The 16,121-nt window shown below is 36.5% G+C and overlaps 3 protein-coding genes across 8 annotated transcripts; 2 read left to right on the top strand and 1 right to left on the bottom strand.

Annotated features, from left to right (window-relative positions):
* The first annotated feature begins 4,554 nt into the window (after window positions 1-4,554).
* Window positions 4,555-6,557, top strand: LOC130715884 (uncharacterized). Of its 3 annotated transcripts, none has more exons than XM_057566035.1 (3): window positions 4,555-4,802; window positions 5,653-5,923; window positions 6,139-6,557. In XM_057566035.1, exons 2-3 carry the CDS (start codon window positions 5,671-5,673, stop codon window positions 6,171-6,173), a joined length of 288 nt encoding a protein of 95 aa, XP_057422018.1. In that variant the 5' UTR covers window positions 4,555-4,802; window positions 5,653-5,670; the 3' UTR covers window positions 6,174-6,557. The 3 variants fall into 3 exon arrangements, with proteins under 3 accessions (XP_057422018.1, XP_057422019.1, XP_057422017.1); XM_057566036.1 differs by having other exon boundaries at window positions 5,637-5,923; XM_057566034.1 differs by having other exon boundaries at window positions 4,560-4,802; window positions 5,634-5,923.
* Window positions 6,558-9,003: 2,446 nt separating this feature from the next.
* Window positions 9,004-11,539, top strand: LOC130714903 (peroxidase 16-like). Its single transcript, XM_057564880.1, has 4 exons — window positions 9,004-9,266; window positions 9,602-9,799; window positions 10,228-10,393; window positions 10,776-11,539. Exons 1-4 carry the CDS (start codon window positions 9,054-9,056, stop codon window positions 11,180-11,182), a joined length of 984 nt encoding a protein of 327 aa, XP_057420863.1. The 5' UTR covers window positions 9,004-9,053; the 3' UTR covers window positions 11,183-11,539.
* Window positions 11,540-12,367: 828 nt separating this feature from the next.
* Window positions 12,368-15,488, bottom strand: LOC130715092 (uncharacterized). Of its 4 annotated transcripts, none has more exons than XM_057565133.1 (3): window positions 15,073-15,488; window positions 13,618-13,958; window positions 12,368-13,141 (listed from the first exon to the last, which is right to left on the bottom strand). In XM_057565133.1, exons 2-3 carry the CDS (start codon window positions 13,654-13,656, stop codon window positions 12,521-12,523), a joined length of 660 nt encoding a protein of 219 aa, XP_057421116.1. In that variant the 5' UTR covers window positions 13,657-13,958; window positions 15,073-15,488; the 3' UTR covers window positions 12,368-12,520. The 4 variants fall into 4 exon arrangements, with proteins under 4 accessions (XP_057421116.1, XP_057421113.1, XP_057421114.1 ...); XM_057565130.1 differs by having other exon boundaries at window positions 13,634-13,958; window positions 15,073-15,486; XM_057565131.1 differs by having other exon boundaries at window positions 13,634-13,919; window positions 15,073-15,486.
* Window positions 15,489-16,121: the final 633 nt, after the last annotated feature.

Below are 16,121 nucleotides of genomic sequence, written 5' to 3'. Positions count from 1 at the left end.
CACCCCTCCAAGTTCCTCTGGCAAACAATTTGGGGGGCAAGGATCCCACAAAAGATTAAGACTTTTGTATGGAAGACTTGTAGCGGAGCTCTCCCAGTGAAACTTAACCTGAAAAAACGAAATTTGGGTAGAGATGATTCTTGTTCAATTTGTGGGATTGGAATAGAAGACATAAACCATACCTTCTTAGGGTGTGATTGGACTAGGCCAGTTTGGTTTGGGAGTCCCCTATCTCTGATTTTTCAAAATTCACAAAATGTCCTCTTCTCTTCTTGGTTAGAGCAAAGTTTTAAAATTCTTTATGAACGTGATCCAGGAGCTGAACATTCTATTGCACTCTTGTGCATAATCCTTTGGGAAATATGGAAGATGAGGAATAAAGCTTGCTTTGAAGGGGTGAATCCCAATCCTGCAAGATGTCTACTCAATGCTTCTTCTCTTCACAGTGAATTTTTGACTGCATTCCACTCTGAAAACCACTCCCAACCGACTAATAGACAATCTGCAGCAGACAAAAATTGGAAAAAACCTCCACCACATTTTCTCAAATGCAATACTGATGCCGCTTTTTCACAACACACAAGGAAAGCTTTTGGGGCCTATGTTTTTAGAGATGAGCTTGGCTCAATTATTTGTGGTGCTTCAAAGAAATTGTATGCCCATAAACCCCTCTTGGCAGAAGCCATCATTTTAAGAGAGGCAGTCCAAATTGCACAAAATCTTGAGCTGCAAAAGGTCCATTTTGAATCTGATTGTTTATCCCTGATAGAAGCCTGCAATGGTCAAAGACAGATCAAAGAAATCTCAAATATTTTGCATGACATTTCTACTTGGAAGAGAAGATTTCCATTCTGGTTTTTTACCTGGACTCCCAGAGAGGGAAACGTTGTAGCCCACACTGTTGCCCAGCTTGCAGGATCTGCCAATCTCCCACCTTTATGGCTGTGGAATCCTCCTCCTGAATTACACCATTTGTTAAACAAGGATCAGAATTCTTAGTAGCTCTCTAGCCAAAGAACTGATTTTCCACTCAAGTTTATTTTCCCTCACGGGTTCTCCTTGAGTACCAGATGTTAGCTTTATGGATCTGGTTTCCTTGTGAACTTTCTTTGGTCTATTTCAAGAAAAGGAACACATGCTTTAGTTATTGTACTTAAGGTACCTGTCCCTAGAAGCTATTAGGTGTTTCTCTCTTGCAGAGCCTTTTGCTTTTGACTCTATCTTTTGGCTTTTTACTCGGTGTATGTGTCTACCCGAGACAGCTAAGCGAGCTACGTGTTTTTTGTCATATTGTTTAGCTACGCCACATTAGCTGTTTGTTTTGGGCCTTGCCTTGTATTTGTTCTGGGTTCAACCCACATGGAATGAAAATTCTTCTATTGACCAAAAAAAAAAAAAGGATTGGGACTGTGCGATGCACGGGACTTTCATACGTAATTTTATCTGATTTTATGACTCGTTGAATTTTATATAAGCGACTGACTGAACATACATTGCCACTTTCATATATTACATTATCACCCCCAAAACATCATGCAATACCCAGAATATCCACATGCACCTCACGAGCATCTGAACATGTGATTAAACTTTTTGCCACTTTCTTGGGTTTTTCAGGTGCAAGTATCTGAAACTGTCTTTTTTCCATATGGAACAATTAAGATTCATGTAGCTTTGCCATGCTTACAAACAAATGGTACTATGAAACAAGTAGTAACTTAGTAGCCTTTACCAATGAACTATTAAACATATTGCAAACAGGGCCGGCCCTGGGCCTGTGCAAGCAGGCCCACAGCCCAGGGCCTCCAAAAAAAATTCCCAAAGGCTACGATTTCTAAGTGGTTGCCTAAAATCCTTAGGCAACAGCTTAGAAACCGTAGCCTTTTATGAGACCTGGGTTCTACCCACAGTAAGAGGGAATCGTTGCCTTTTCAGACTGTTGGCCACGATTTTTTGACTGGGGCACACGCCCGTGGCCTTTTCTCCAAAAATTACCCCACTTTACTAAATAAATTTTTTCCCACAACTTTTTGCTAAATAAATATATCTTTTTACATTATTGAGAAAAAAAATCGTGGATATGACGTTTTGTTTATGTTCTTCTACCTAATTCACTAAATAAATAGATAATGTTTTTTAAAAAAATTATTCGGGGTCCATTTTTATTATTTATCCAGGGTCTCCAAAATGTTGGACCGGCCCTAATTGCAAACAATATATTGGGTTCCATGTCCATTCATAAACTGAGCACTTGAATCCCTTTACTTTTGCTGTTAACCAGTTCCAGGACCTGAACTGGATTAGATCTCATGCTTTCACTGCATCCAAGTTATCATCCCTGAAAATGATACTGTTATGTTGGATCCACATGGTCCATACTGCTGCCATTCATGTTGTTTTCAATCCCCTTCTCTGGAAAACATTCTTTGGGTATGCCACATATGTTTTCAATCCCCTTTGGACTCACTTTAATCGGTTTGGAAGGGCATACGGCTTCCGAGATATAAATCTCAAAATGTTAAAAAGGGTGTTAAAACATGGTGGGGTGAGAAATTGAACACCTTCAGTTCAATTCATTAGCTTTTCAGTGAAAAAAACTTAATTTTGTGAATAGTCCCAAAAAAATAACGTAGCTCACTATCTAGGCCCAACCGTCCAAACCCACCCAAAACTTGTTTCAACCCACTCTTACCCGAACCAACCAATCCGAAGCTAGCCTGATAAATACTAATTCTGCTTTTTTGGGTGGATTGAAATCGGCCCGAACCCTCCTGCTACTCATGCCTTACAAACATTGCCACTGATTCAAAGAGTTTTTGAGCTATCTCCTTTTCCCACAAGCAACACAAAATGCAAACAATCTTAGCTAAGCTAGGTGACTGAGCCAATGGGTAACAACACATGTGAAAACAGTTTTAGCAGATTTCTTACTGTCGCTGATTGTTCACTCTATCTTGCAATATGTTCATGGCTAGTTCATCATCAAGTAAAAGTTCATCAATTTCATAGGAAGAAGTTAACGAGTAAAGAGATGATGCATTGCTCTGATACTACTCTCCTCAAATACCATCAAAAAGAGAAACTTATCAAATCATCACGAGACATAATCCGTAGCTTCCCTTTAGATACAGAGTCAAAATAGTAGAAGAAATGAAACAGCAAATCCAACTATAAAACTTAGCAACCTCATGGCACTATCTAAAACTAACATTCGATTACTAAGAACCTTGAAATGCACTCCCAAGTCAGGTCAAAACTTTAAAAAACAAACATTAATTTGAAGCAAGAAAATTCAAGAGTGCAAGAACACTAATTCAAGAACTAAACCAAAATGCAATTTTATTACTGAGATAGTGTATCACAATAAGATAATTTATTGTAAAAATATTATAAGATATTTTTTAATTTTCTAACATTCCCTCTCCAGGGTAAGTTATTTTAGCTTTAAGATTGTTGCAAATATACCCTTTAGAAAAAAGAAAAAACTAATGAGAATCACCATTTCCATTGCTATAGAAAAGAGGAGAAAAGAAGAGAAACAATTGCCATTGCCTAAGAGAAGAAGAGAAAACAACGTAGAGTAGTAGGGGAACTCATCCTTATTAAAAACCTTTTGCGGTGAAAATCTTTGTATGGTTGTTCGCAGGAGAAAAAATGTGGCATCACATTGCTATGAATAGAGGAAGGGAGAAGGAGACGAAGAGTGTGATTCACGCATAAATTGGATGACAGTTGTTGGCAACACGACTCGCTTTACCTAGGCTTGTACTCAAGTGGAACATCATCACTTGTTAGACTTTTACTCCTTTGATCTCAGTCTTTTGTTAGGGCTTATACTCAAATGGAATGACATTAGTTGTTAGGCTTTTGCTCTTTTTTAGCCCCACAAGCCTATACAATTTGATTTGTTGGAATGTCATGCGCAGAAAATGACGACGTAAGGGACGATAACGCATATGAATTGCAGCGCGTGAGCTCATGCGCACTGACGATTGCTTTAAGTGAATAAATCTGAAACACAACATAAGTTCCAAACTTTGAGAAATGATACTAACTCTTGCTCTTTTATTTCTTAAAATTAAAATTCATGTATGTCAACAAATTGGGGGTGAGCTCGCTCTTACTATTATTTTTGAAATACACAGTAGACACTGACCAGTAATTGTCACTAGTAATAGTAGTTAGTTAACTTAACCTTGGCCAATGTCACCATTTAATATTGGTTCTGAACTTTCCAATGCAGCAAGAGCATCGTTTCTATCGGCCTTAGACCATGGCAATGTGGAAACTGGGATTTCTTGCAATAAGAGGAGAAGCCATTTAGACCATGGCACTGTGAAACTGAGTTTTCTTGTAGTGTCCAGTTTCCCAAACTAGACGTTCTAACTCTGCCACGTCCTGTGACTCCTCTCAATTTTTTCCCTTATTGCATTATTTCTATTTCATATGTTTTGGTCCCTAGAAACATGTAGGATATTGGTTTTAGTCCCTGAAAAATATCTTTTTTTAATCCCTCAAAATATAGGATATTGCGTGCGTTACCCAAACTCTAGAGTTTTTGTTAAACCCTCTCAGATTTCATAAGGTACGCTCGAGCACCCCACCGGAAACGTTGAATCCTCTGCCTTGTGACCGCCGTTCACACCGCCGTCCGCCGATCTGGTCAGCCGTCTTTGACTTGCTCTTGTTCACGACGCACGGGCACGGCTTCACCTCTTCCTTCACCGCTTCACGCACGACTTCACCAGTTCACCTCTGTAACGTCTCTGTTCTCAATTGCTCCCTCCACCAAGCAGAAGCAGGTAAAACTTCTTAATCTCTGTCCTCTGACTCTGATTCTCTGAATCTCTGTGAAGTGTGAATCACTGAATTGTGGAAGCATGCATGTATTGTGGAGGCGGTGTGTGAATCACTGAAAATCAAGCTTCAATGGCATGTATTGTAAAAACCAGTTTACAAATAAAAACCATGAATTGTAAATTGTATTCAAACTGATGTACAATACATGAGGCCGTGTGTGTGTGTGTGTGTGTGTGAATTGTGATGAATTGTACTCATGTACTGATGTTTCTAGACTATGGAAATTGTGCATAAATGTATAATGTATTGAATGGTGAGATTTAAGAGAATATTAAATTGTGCTTTCTAGACTATGTAAATTGAAATTCTGATGCTCATGAGAGTTGCTAGGACTGAATCATATTTCAGGGAGTTTTTGTCTGGTTGGCTCAATTTGGCATTGAAAATACTTTGCTTAAACATGTAATAGTCTATTATTCCTTTTTATATTATGAAATTAAAACTGCAACGAAGTGCCTGTTTTCTTAAACAATTACATGATTATAATGGTAAAAAATAAGTTTGTATTTTGTAAATCTTACTGTCAAGTGCTATACAAAGTGCCCTGTTAAGCTGATCTGTGAATATAAAGCTGATATGCATGCATGGACTTGCTTTTGAAAAGGATACTACATTTTGATTGTTTTTGCTTGGGCTTTAATTTGAGCTTGATTTCAACTAGTTATCATGTGCATGCACAACTAACTCCCTGTTAGTTTCTGTCTGATTTTTCCTCTCTATTTTCCTGAGTTCATGATATAATATGTGTATTTGGACTTTGTCTGGTCTCTTAGTAGTCCATTTTTTAAAAAGCAATTTCAAAGGGGTGCGATGGGAAGTGAAGAGGCAAGAGATCCATTCAAAGGGGTGGATTGGAAAGCTGTCGGTGGTGAGATGCAGGAAAACCCTAGCGTTCAACCACCTATCAAGAAACGACTCCCAAAGAAAGTGAGGCAAATACCGGACTACTATTTCCTTCCTCGATGGCCACTATCCTCTGCCATGTTGTTCTGTGGTGCTTGTATTGCCGGTGGAATCGGTGCTGGAATGCTTCTGGAAGCCTGGATTGATAAGAAAGTGAAAGGTAAAATAATTTTGTTCTCTTTTTCATTTCAATTAAACTTGAAAAAATATACTCGGATCATTTAGTTCTTAACAAAATCTGCTCTGACAATGGTCATAACTATGTATGGTGTGTTGTTGTTTAGTTGTCTGAAAACTAGTGTGTTTATTCTTATTTGTTTAAATTTCATTCCAAATTTGATATTGGTGTCATGGTCTCTTATTTTGATATTGCAGAGGATGGAGGGATTATATGGGAATTTGACAAATAAAATCTTGATCTCGGTACAACCAATGTCACATAAATTGATCTCTTGAGCAACCCTCAAATTTCTCCTCAATTGTAAGTTTAGGGGATTAGTGTAACTCAGAAGTTTTTTTGTTGGTGCTGAGGACTCAATTGATTGGATAGTTGATAGAATTAGGAAAGAAGATTACTTGTTTATAAAGGTTCAAATGTGTTAAATTTTTTCTTCTTCTTCTTCATTGCTTTATTAGTGATATTCCTTGCAACTTAATTGCTTTTAAGAACTCAGACTGCTTTTACGTTGTGTTTGAAATTGATGGAAAGGATGGAATCTAGTGGAATGTAATGATATCAGGTTCTGTTTTGATTATTCAAAATATGATGGTATGGATGAGAACATGGAGAAATACATTCTGTTTCCATTCCATCTATGAGATTAGTGTTGGCATCCTAAACCGTCTCTCACTTAGCACCCTCATGTTGTGCATAGTTGTTTACAGCCTAACACTCCATATTCTAGAGTAAAATATAATGTTTCAAAAATTAAACTTTGGCATTCAAATTTTGTTTCTACCTGCTTTCCAAATTATAGATTTTTTAATATAGAATAAAGTTTAGGAAATTGCATCAAGCTTGTTTATTGTGACATGGGTTAAAGGATAGTGGAAGGAGTGCACGTTCTCAACTCATGACATGGCTCATCATTTCGATGAAATTCGCATCAAACCCCGCCCAACAAAGGTACGAATATGTGTTTGGGAGGCACCACCTATGGGTTTCCTCAAATTCAATGTAGATGGTTCATCAAAAGGAAACTCGGGGCCTAGTGGGGTGGGTGGTGTGGTTTGAAATCATGCCAAGGAGTTTGTGGGGATGTTCTTGATGGATACTGGTCAGGCTTGAGCCTATGAAGCAGAGGTAAGGGCCATTCTATCAGCGCTGAAATTATGCGGTCAATTTTCCCTTAGCTCGGTAATTATTGAAAGTGACTCCTCATTAGCAGTGAGGTGAGTAAATTGCAAATCTAATCGGCCTATTAAGCTTATGTATGAGTTAAGGATGATTGATTTGCTTATACGAGAGGTTTCTCGCTTAGGTGTTTCTCATGTATTTAGAGAAGCTAATGATTTAGCTGATCACTTAGCAAAAGAGGGTTGTGGTAGGACTCATCCTTTGTGGAGTCTCTTACCTTAGCTCTTAGCATATAGAGCGGTTGTTAATCCTACTTGAGAAGGATGGTCTCAAGCTCTTTTTCATTAATAATCTATTTCGTTTAAAAAAAATATTTTAGCTAGAAACTAGATTCCTAGAGTTATTGGCTTATAAAACAAATTCGAAGTATAGACTTACTTTTGGTTTTAGTCCTCACATTTTTATTTATTTATTTTAGTGGTCATTGTTTCTTCATGCATCATGTAAGGTGACATGGATGTTTGACATATTATAAATGGGAGGTGACATGTTAGCTGACTCTATTTTTAAATTTATTCATCGGTTTCCGTGTTTTCTTTCATTTCCCCTTTCCTTCCACCAAACCAAATATAAAATTAGAGTCATCTACAACTTCAAATAAATAATCACTTTTTTTGTGCTGTTTTTGGTTGAAGTGCAGCGAATAAAACCGCTGTGAAGTACGGAAATAAAAATTAAAAGATTGCAGTCCAGTCCTTCTAAACCGTCGCAAGAATGCTGACAAAACTAAAAGAAACAGTGAGCTGCTTCCTCATAGGCAAAAGTCATAAGGATTATCACCCAAAAAACAATGCATCAATTTCAAATTGAACCTCAAAGCACAAACAATTGCTATGAGTTCTGCTATTCCAGTGATAAAAAGTGTATCCAGGGGCAAGAATGGTAGCAAATGTTGGACAAAAAGTTTAAATTATGTGGGATCAGAACTAACCGGTTCAGACAAAATATGCTTAGAAATTAGTTTAGATATTGAATAAAATATAGTTTTATTAAAAATATGATTTTTCTAAATATTTTGACATTCTAAAAAATTTGACATGTTCTCACCAGTTCAATAACACACACATTGTGCTCGTTGTTGTACCGGTTCAACAAGTTCTTGGCCGGTTATCACCCATTCGAAGATCTAGTTTTCAAAACTAATACCTTCAAATATATATATATATATATATATATATATATATATATATAGTAATTTTGCATAAATATATCTGTTTACCTAGTCAGTTCATAAATTAATTTTCCTTTCACTGTCATGCACATGCTTATCCTTAGTCGTGCACTCCAACTACCCCGTTGATTAGTTATTCATGCAATATAATAATAGATATATAACAGTAAACTCTCTGGACTCTGGGCACCCAGTGATCACTCGTCAAGAACAGACTGTAAACGCAGTTAAGATGCTTCACGCAACTATACCTTCAATTTTAAAGGCTTGTTTGTGTCAATGTTATAATGCCTCTTCAATTATGATAACAATTGGACACATATACTTATATCAGTATAGCCAGACTGTCAGATAATTAATGTAACATAACTTTGTGTTTTGACTCCCATCAATCATTCTCCAATTATGACCCCCTTTTTATGCCGCTTCACTTGTTGTTTGTTATTAATCAAATAGATGCATGTCAACTATAGAAATCAGTCCAAGTAGAATATGCTTGATTCTTCATAAGCAAAGTATCAGGTTTGATTCGAGTCATGTGTATGGAAAATTCACGTTGGGAGATCGTCTTAGCAAGATGTGAATGTTCCTGTCTCGAACAAGATGTCTGGTGGAAGCTACATTTATTTTACAAAATAATATATGTCAAGACAAGTAAACAACTAATCAAGTTGGAGGTTATGATAACTATATATAAGTGGATGTTGATAGATGTTAACTACAACTTGTAACCATTAGCATCATCAAAACAAAAAGTTAGGCATGGAACCTAGTTCAAGGTTTGTGGTCTTGTCCTTGCTTGTTCTAGTGACTATTACTACAACAAGCTCAGCACAGCTCACTCGTGGCTTCTACAACAACATATGCCCCAATGTTGAGCAGTTGGTTCGTTCTGCAGTGCAGCAGAAATTCCAACAGACCTTTGTCACTGCCCCTGCTACCCTCAGACTCTTCTTCCATGATTGCTTAGTTCGGGTATATAATTTGTTATCATATGGTTAATTTGAGTTCACATTGCTCTATCTGAACCTTATTTATGTGATAATAATATATGCACACAATTCTGATACCAGTTAAAGGTAACATGAACAGAATTTCAATGTGATGTAAAAAGCATTCCGTTCACTTTTTATCTTGAAGTATTTGCACACCATAGTCCTATACAATGTGTCCACGTTTTGTGAATATATGGATTGTGCTCAAAGACTTTTTCCTGTTAAATTCTAATCAGCTTTGTGCATATTTGCTTATTCTTGTTCATTGGTGTATATTTTGTATCTGTGCTCATAACAAAACTTGTTTGTGCACAGGGCTGTGATGCATCTGTTTTGCTTTCATCACCAAACAATAACGCAGAGAAGGATCATCCTGATGATATATCACTTGCTGGTGACGGCTTCGACACGGTGGTTAAGGCCAAGGCAGCTGTTGATAGGGATGCTCGGTGCCGAAACAAAGTCTCTTGTGCTGACATACTCGCCCTGGCTACTAGGGATGTTGTGAACTTGGTATTGTTTCATCACTTGCTTTGTGACTGTATGTGTTACTTTGCTTTGTGGTTTGGATCAACTTACTTTTTCTCAAAATCAATTATGGCATCCAGAAGCTACTCATTCATAAGCTAATTTTAGTAGTTTTTCTCCATGTTTGATTTTGGCTTTAAAACCAACTGTAGAAAGATTTTCAAACATGTTACAAGCCAATTTTTGAGCCAATCCCAAGAATGTACATTAAGCACTATTACTCTTTACAGAGCAAAGGCTTCAAACAAACAACAAAATTCTTCTAGTTTACAATTCTTAATTTCCAAGTTTATGCCCAACAATATTGCATACTTGCATCATGCATGCTAAACATCTTTTTCTATATTGAACTCTGATCACATTGTGTGGCATTGCATTTACTAGTAATAATCCTATGATATATAATGTTGCAGGCAGGGGGGGCATTTTATAATGTTGAATTGGGAAGGCGTGATGGGAGAGTATCTACTAAAGCTAGTGTTCAACGCCAGCTTCCTGGTCCTGATTTCAATTTTAATCAGCTAAATGCTATCTTTAGCAAAATTGGCCTTTCCCAGAAAGATATGGTTGCATTATCAGGTAATTTTCCTAGCAGAAAGTAGGGTGAGGTTGTGTTTTCTTCAACCATATACATCCTTGACTCTGAGATAAGAATTTGGATTCTCTGCAGCCGCTGCAGCGGCAAAACTACAAGTATTTAAAACTTTTGACTAATTAATCTGAACCATTTAATATAAGAATTAAAAACTAAGAATTTGTAGCAGGGTATAGAAAATAGCTGCAAAGGGTCCATGTTGTTTTCAAAAGATAATGTGTTTTAGTGTATGTTTGGAAATCCTTTTACAATTGATTATAAAGCCATAATCTATTACGGATATAGACTTTCGTGAGTGGTTTCTAAGTGTCGAAATTGATTCTGAGAAAAAAATAAGTTGATGAAAACATGCTATTAATATGTTAGGTGCACATACAATTGGATTCTCTCACTGCAGTCGCTTCTCAAAGAGAATCTACAGGTTCAGCCCCAGAAACACAGTTGACCCAACACTGAATTTACAGTATGCTTTCCAGCTTAGGCAGATGTGCCCTTTAAAAGTTGATCCAAGAATTGCCATAAACATGGACCCTGTCACGCCTCGAAAGTTTGACAATCAATACTACAAGAATCTGCAGCAAGGGAAGGGTCTCTTCACTTCTGATCAGGTTCTGTTTACAGATGCAAGGACAAAGCCCACGGTCAACTTGTTTGCATCAAGTGAACAAGCTTTTCAGAGTGCTTTTGCTGATGCTATGACTAAGTTGGGAAGGTTTGGTGTTAAAACTGGAAATCAAGGTGAAATTAGGATTGATTGCAGCAGGCCCAACTAGAAAAGTACTGTTGTGGATGGTACCGTGATTCCTTTTGGGGGGATTTATATGAGTTGTTTCTATTTGATAATTCATTGTTCTGTTAATAAAGGATAGAGTTCATTGAGCTCTTTTTGTATCTTCAAGCTTTTGGTTAAAAAGAGAGGATAATTTTTTTCTTCTACTGAAATGGAACATGTATATGCTTGATTCTCCTTAAATAAGGTCTTGTGTTTGTGTTCGAGGCTTGTGTATGAAAAAAACCTCCTTCATAATATGAATGTTCTTGACCCAGCAAGATTGTCTATCATGGAGATACTTATATTAGACAACAAAAAAAAAAGTGTGGTTGCATTAATAAAGGATGGAATTCTTTGAGCTCTTTTTGTATTTTCAAGCAGTTAGTTCAAGAAATCATATCTTCTGTCATAGATAATCATATCATACCTTCCACTAAGCATTTTAGCAGAATCCATTTTTGGTCATGCCTATTCTCTACTAACATGCTCATATTAATTATATTATTATTATTATTATATTTTAAACACTTCATATTCTACTTTAATCTAACAAATTCCCTTTTTTTTTTTGGAGTCTAACAAAAACTATTTGTAGGCGAGGCTTTCATCTGCCGTATGATATGTGATGCACCCAAAAATGTAAGGCATAAATACTTATAATTTTAACTAGAATCTAGAATAAAAATAGTTATAATTTTCGTCCTTTTAAAGACATTCTAATTTTAACTACAAAAACTAGATTGCTTTGAAGGATAGTCTTTATTGTGTGTATTTAACCCCACTTATGCATCCTTTAAAGCAAAGTGTACTAAATAGGAGTGGTTGCCTTCATGAAAGTGTTAGCATTACTTGTAACTATGAATCTATGATTTTTCTACACCTTTTCCTACCTCCTATGCAACTTCATCTATTTCACTTCTTTTTACTATTACATCTCGCATTTCATTTTTTTTCTCTTCCTATGTCTCTTGTCTTCCAAGTTTCACCTATTACAGGAAAAAATCTACAGTGCTCCACAGTATATACTACTTCTATTAATATAATGATACCTGTCCTTTTATGGTTAATTTTTCTTATTTTAATTTTTTTTAAACTAAAAATACAAAATAACTAAATGTATGTGAAAATAGGAGTACTGAATCTTCAATATTACATGAATACTGATTATTAATTGACCATAAAGTCATCAGCAGAAAAGACACCCAGAAGAGTGTATAAACTATTTCATTTATTGGAATAAAGTGGAAATTAATCTAGGAATGTGAATACATGACCCATCAAAATTCTGTGGTCAATGTATAGATGAAAGGATACAATTACAAACAAACAAGTTAAAATGTTATTTAAGCTGTAGACCTTTTGAAAGCCAATGTTCCCCTTTCTTTTCCTGAGTCAATTTCACATTGGAGCTACTAATGGGGGTGGTTGTGTCACTGCATTCTCCTACTCTATCTGATCTAAGGTCTGATTTGAAGGAGGCACTTGAATTTAGCTCTCTAGTTTTCCCATTTGGTGAGTCTAATTGAGAAAGATGAGAGTTCTTAACCATGCTTCCTCCTATGCTTAGTGTCAAATCCACTTCCATATCTTCATCTGAGCCACAAGCACTTATTTTACTACTCTGAAATGCATTATGAGAGCTAGGTCCTGCATCACCTTCTTCAAAACCACAAACTCCAGTAAAATTATCTTCTTCAGCAGGCTTTTCCAAATCAAAACCTCTTTCCATTTTGTTGGTCTCTCCAGAGTCACTTCCACTCCTTTCTCTTGAGCCTAGATCCTCTCTCAATCTATGAACATGGAAAGAAAATTGTGTTGTTTGATGTTGGTGTTCAATTGAATGAGGATGGCTAACATTTATGACACTCATGGGGTTCCAAATTCTCTGTTGTCTAATTTCTCCTTTGAGCTCATCCATCAGCATCTTTTGCACACTGTATACCCTGTGTAGTTCTCTTACCTGCAAAGTCCATATTCTCATAATTGCTAACCAGTTAAAGATTGCAGATCATAATGCTTCTTAACACAGGATTGGGACTGATGTTTCACATGTGTGACTGCTTGGACTTGTTAACAAATAATTTATAAAGGTCATAGTCATAGAATGATATAAACATGGCCACATATATGATGTCAAAGAATGAGTAACTTTATAAAGTTCTGAATCAGTATGTTCATTATGAAAGCATTATGGTTCCATTTTCACTTTACATGCAGAATGAAGCATAGTGTGGCCTCCAAAGAGAATCAAAGATAACGGCAATGGAAAGCCTCTCCTTATAATACTCATGAACTTAAAGCTGATAAAAGCCTAATAGGGCACCTGCTTGACCCTGTGATTATTGTTTTCATGTAATGTAACATGTGAGAAACAAATTGAATGGTAACCTGAATTTTGTATTTGCTAAGATGGGAAGTTCAATCATAGTATCATACCACATCTTGAGGATACCTGGTGTTTAAAGATGTCCTCATGCCTCTGCATTGTCTTCTTGATGGATTCTATATTGTTTCTCTCATCCATGGGACCTTGCAATTTATTGATTCCAATCCTGTGACAAAATTTGGATTTTGATCGAGCGCAAGGGCGTCGTGTGATCCATATAGCCGACCTCACTTAGGGGGATGAGGCTTTTGTTCTTGTTGTCGTTGTTGCAGTCCTGTGACAGTGATAGGTTAGCTGTCCTTTGCTCTGATAATGCTCCCAGGCATCCACTCCACCCCAGCTAAGTTATTTGCTAGAAGATTTATGGAATATTCAGTTTTGGTTACCATTCCTAAAAAGAAAATGAATTTTTTTTATTTTTTCTCTTGCTATCATCATACAACCAACTTCTACATTCTGTAAGAGTAAAAGAAAAAGCATGTTCGTAATTTTTTTTAATGCTAATTGATGGAGTACTTATGACCTCTCAAGCTACAGTGTGAAGGTGAAGACAAATTTAAGTTTGACCAAAAACATAAAAGATTAACAGAAACTGGAAACTCAGGCTTTACCTATTGTTGAGACCCTAGCTAACTGGTAGATTAACCATATATACCTGATACCACATTCAGTTTCATGGCAAGAGACTGAAATGAAGATTGAACAGGATCAGAATCATGATAATAAGCTGGCATTATCCTGCAAGATTCTGTCTCTGCCCTTTTTGGGGCCTGGATGCAGGCAATATATAGGAAAGTTTCTAGCTTGTTTCACTTTAGGAACAAAAAGTGGAGAGAGGGGTGACAAGTAGAATTTGCATTGAAATTTTCAAATGTGCAATCAAAGACATAGGAGCAGCATGTAACATAAAATATAGATTTAGGCAAGTTGGAACCAACTAATTAAAATGTGGGTCTGAGATTGTATGATGACAGAAGCATTATGGAGGCATTAGCCATGAGGACCTTAACAGTGGTCATCATCTCCTACTCCTACAACTTCTTACACACTGGCCTCAGAAAAGTGCCCACTTTTCCTTGTTCCTTATAAAGCTAGGCTCTTAAGTCACCTTGCTTTCTATTATGTTATTCTTGAAATTTTTTGTTTCACCATGGATAGATAATTGATATTTGGTATCACTTCCATGAGAATTAAGAGCTTGTTTGGATGTAGACCAACAAAAGGCACTTATTGAAGCTTATCCAATGCTTTGTTTAGTAGATAAGCTTCGATAAGTGAATTTTTTGCCTGCACCCATACTTGATCTAAAACTACAAAAAAAAATGGCATATGAAATGCTTTAGGAGTATTACATCTTAGAACGGCAACACCTTCTTCACACAGACATATTTGGAGACTCAGCAACAAAGAAAGAAAGAAAAGGAAAAACTGTTTTCATTAGGATTTGACACCGAATTCAAGTTAAAGGAAAGAATAAAGATATCTGTGAGATGTAGCTCTAATACCTGTGATAAGAAGTACCCAAATTTCTGCTTTCTCTTATGAGGGACATTGAACACTCCTTCATGCCAGCATCTATGCATGAGTCAGCCTTACTCATTGGACCAATACTAATATTAAAAGAGAACAATGCTCTCATGATTCTCCTTGAATCATTTCCAAGACAGAGGATGGATCAATCCAAACAGTGCAGTACCACCTGGGGAATCTGGAGAAAGCTCATAGACAGCACCAAATCTCTTGACAGGTAAGAAACATTAATCAACCCTTTACTAGGAAACAACAAAGGAAACAGCTCAAATTTAAAACTATAATCAAGGGGTTAGTTAATAATTCAGGCTTGACAGGCTGTGAGGGAAGGAGGCAAGAGAAAAGCTGGAGTAGCAATGTGTCTCATATGAATGAGTGAGTGACTATGTGATATTTAGAGAGAGAAAGATGTGTGTTCATACTATAAATGAATATTGTATTTGAAATGGAAAATGATAAGTACACATCCGTATAGTGTAGACATTCAACTGACAACGAAAGTGAGAAAGAAAGAAAATAGAGAGAAGTCATGGATATAATATATGATCAAAGAGAGAGTAAAAGAGAAAAATTGAGTGTCTTTCGGATGTGTGCACTGTATGTATGTCTAAGTATCATTACTGATTTGAAATATTTACAATAGTTAATTATAATGCAGTAAGGATACTTAGACACTCAAACAATGTAGACCCCTTAAAGACTCCTCATTTTTCTCTTCATTTTTTTTTATCACATTCATCCTATATCACAACATTAATTTTTTTTATTCTCTTCTTTTCTCGCTTAAATATTTATTAGGTGTCTGCATTATACGGATGGTAGCACTAATTTCATTGTATTGTCTAGTGTGTACATTTGAGAAAGGATAGGGTAGAGGGGACCACAAAGTTGTGAGACAAAAAGAGATGACACTCCTAAACATGAGCCAGTGTAGGCCAAAGAACAAGACATTCCAGACAAGGTCTTGCAAGAAGGACTTAATCAAGATATGCATGAGCAATGAAAGTTGGTGCTTCTTTCCTAT

The sequence above is a fragment of the Lotus japonicus genome, chromosome 4 (genome assembly GCF_012489685.1).
Source record: "Lotus japonicus ecotype B-129 chromosome 4, LjGifu_v1.2".
Taxonomy (NCBI): Eukaryota; Viridiplantae; Streptophyta; class Magnoliopsida; order Fabales; family Fabaceae; genus Lotus; species Lotus japonicus.
Note: the sequence above shows the minus strand (reverse complement) of the source record. Positions and strands in the feature narration are given on the sequence as shown.